Source organism: Fukomys damarensis, unplaced genomic scaffold (genome assembly GCF_012274545.1).
Source record: "Fukomys damarensis isolate Sample0158 unplaced genomic scaffold, DMR_v1.0_HiC HiC_scaffold_14, whole genome shotgun sequence".
Lineage (NCBI taxonomy): Eukaryota > Metazoa > Chordata > Mammalia > Rodentia > Bathyergidae > Fukomys > Fukomys damarensis.
Genome location: NW_022900926.1, coordinates 51,171,824 through 51,173,800, shown reverse-complemented (window position 1 = coordinate 51,173,800; position 1,977 = coordinate 51,171,824). Strand labels below are relative to the sequence as shown.

Here is a 1,977-nt window from a genome sequence, read left to right as displayed (position 1 = left end):
ACTATGTATTTGAGGCTGACCTGGAACTCATTATGTAGCCCAGGCTGGCCTTGAACTCACAGTGATCCTCCTACCTCAGCCTCCTGAGTGCTGGGATTACAGGCGTGTGGCACTATGCCCGGCCTAAATGAGTCAGTTCTGAAAGATTTTTTTTGAAAGATTGTTTTTTATACTGATTATTTTATTATTTTTTTTATTTTTTATTTTTTTTTAAGGCTATGGAAGAAATGAATGGCAAAGACTTGGAAGGAGAAAATATTGAAATTGTTTTTGCTAAGCCACCAGACCAGAAAAGGAAAGAAAGAAAAGCTCAGAGGCAAGCAGCAAAGAATCAAATGTGAGTAAAATCTGCCTATATACATTTTAATATTGATGTAGAGTACCAAAATAACAAGTGTTGGTTAAACTTTATTAAGTACTTTACATGCCTTTATGTTTTAAAGACGACTTGTAGCTTTGAGTCAAGAAGGAATACTAGGGATCTAAAACATTTGTTGAGCTTAACTTACTATTGACCATACTTGGTGAAAGTAGTTACAATTCTAAATACAAATTTTGTTTAATATCAGTCTTGGCTTTTCCTGCCACATTTTATTAAGTGTTCTCTATTTTAAATATTATATGTCCATATGTTTTAATATACAGTGGACCCTTAACTTACAAGCTAAATTGGTTCCCAAGGGCTAGTTCTGACTTGTTGGTTGGTGTAGTCGATATAGCTGAGATCTGGATGTTTACCTGGGTACATGATATAAATAACAAAAGGCAAATGAATCTTCCATTAATCTAATTATCCCAAGTTGTTCGTATATCAACTGGTTGTAACTTGCGGGTCCATTGTATTTAGTTCTTTTTCTTATTGTATTTTTTTGAGACATGGTCTCAATATATAGTTTAGACTAGCCTTGAACATACAGTGTAGCTGAGGTTGGTCTCAAATCAAGGTAAACCTTCTGCCTCAGCCTCCCAAATATTGGGCTTATAGGCATGTGCCACCACACCCGGCCAGTATACTTAAAGGGTAGAGAGAGTTCTTCCTTAGAGTTGGAAAATAATTAAAAATCTCCCATTGTGTTAGACTTATTTCCTGTATACCAGAAAAGAGCTTGTTTTAAAAATAATGGTGCCTAGTATCCATTGCCTTTGCAAAGATTTCATATACTGTGAATAAATTTTGGAAAGCGAAGTAGTTAATAATAAAGTAATCAAGCATAATATCAATATAAGTGAATGTGAAGTTTTATTAATTGTAGAGACCTTTTTAGAGGATACATATAAAAGGATAAGTAAGAAAGGAAACTTTTTGTTGGTAATCAGTTGATTTCTAAGGGAAAAAGTAACTGCTATTTTATGTAAGAACATTTGTCAGATAAATAATATTTAGGGACAATTTTTTGCCTGTTGTCCTGGATAGAATGCAAAAGAAGAGGGAGGGAAATACTTCTTATTTCATAATCAAGTTAGTGATTCAAGATCTAGTTTTTGTATTTCTGCATTTGGACAATATCGGATCAGACTAAATTATGTAAATGCCCTTGCATTATGATTATCAGAGTGACCTATATTTGTTGTAGGACCAAAGAAATGTGCTTTATAATTTGATGGTTCTAAAGAAAAGACTAGCTTTAATGTTACACAGTATATATCTCAAATCCCTGAGTAACCTGTATGTAGTGTAGTGTCATATTTTTTCAGAAGACAATCGAATTATATTTATTAATACAGCAAGTAAACACAAACATGAAGTAGCGGGCCAGGGATTTAGCTCAGTGGTTCCACCACCTGCCTTACAAGTACAAGGTCCCAAGTTTGATCCCCAGTACCAAAAAAGAGAAAATAAAAACAAAGTAGCAAAGTGTGTGATTAGAGCAGTTAACATTCATGACTTCATAGGTGATAGAGAATGTTAGTATAGTGTTAGTATTTGAAAAGGAGAACACACTAGAAGGGATGACTGCATGTGTTGCTTGTACTTTG

The 1,977-nt window shown here is 34.0% G+C and overlaps 1 protein-coding gene across 4 annotated transcripts in view; it reads left to right on the top strand.

Annotated features, from left to right (window-relative positions):
* The window catches only part of Syncrip (synaptotagmin binding cytoplasmic RNA interacting protein), a 29,996-nt gene that overhangs the window by 23,561 nt on the left and 4,458 nt on the right, over positions 1-1,977 (top strand). For all 4 annotated transcript variants that reach the window (XM_019210177.1, XM_010641303.2, XM_010641305.3 and 1 more), the window contains one exon: positions 216-337. In XM_019210177.1, the coding sequence (XP_019065722.1) occupies positions 216-337 (122 nt within the window). The remainder of the gene's footprint in view (positions 1-215; positions 338-1,977) is intronic.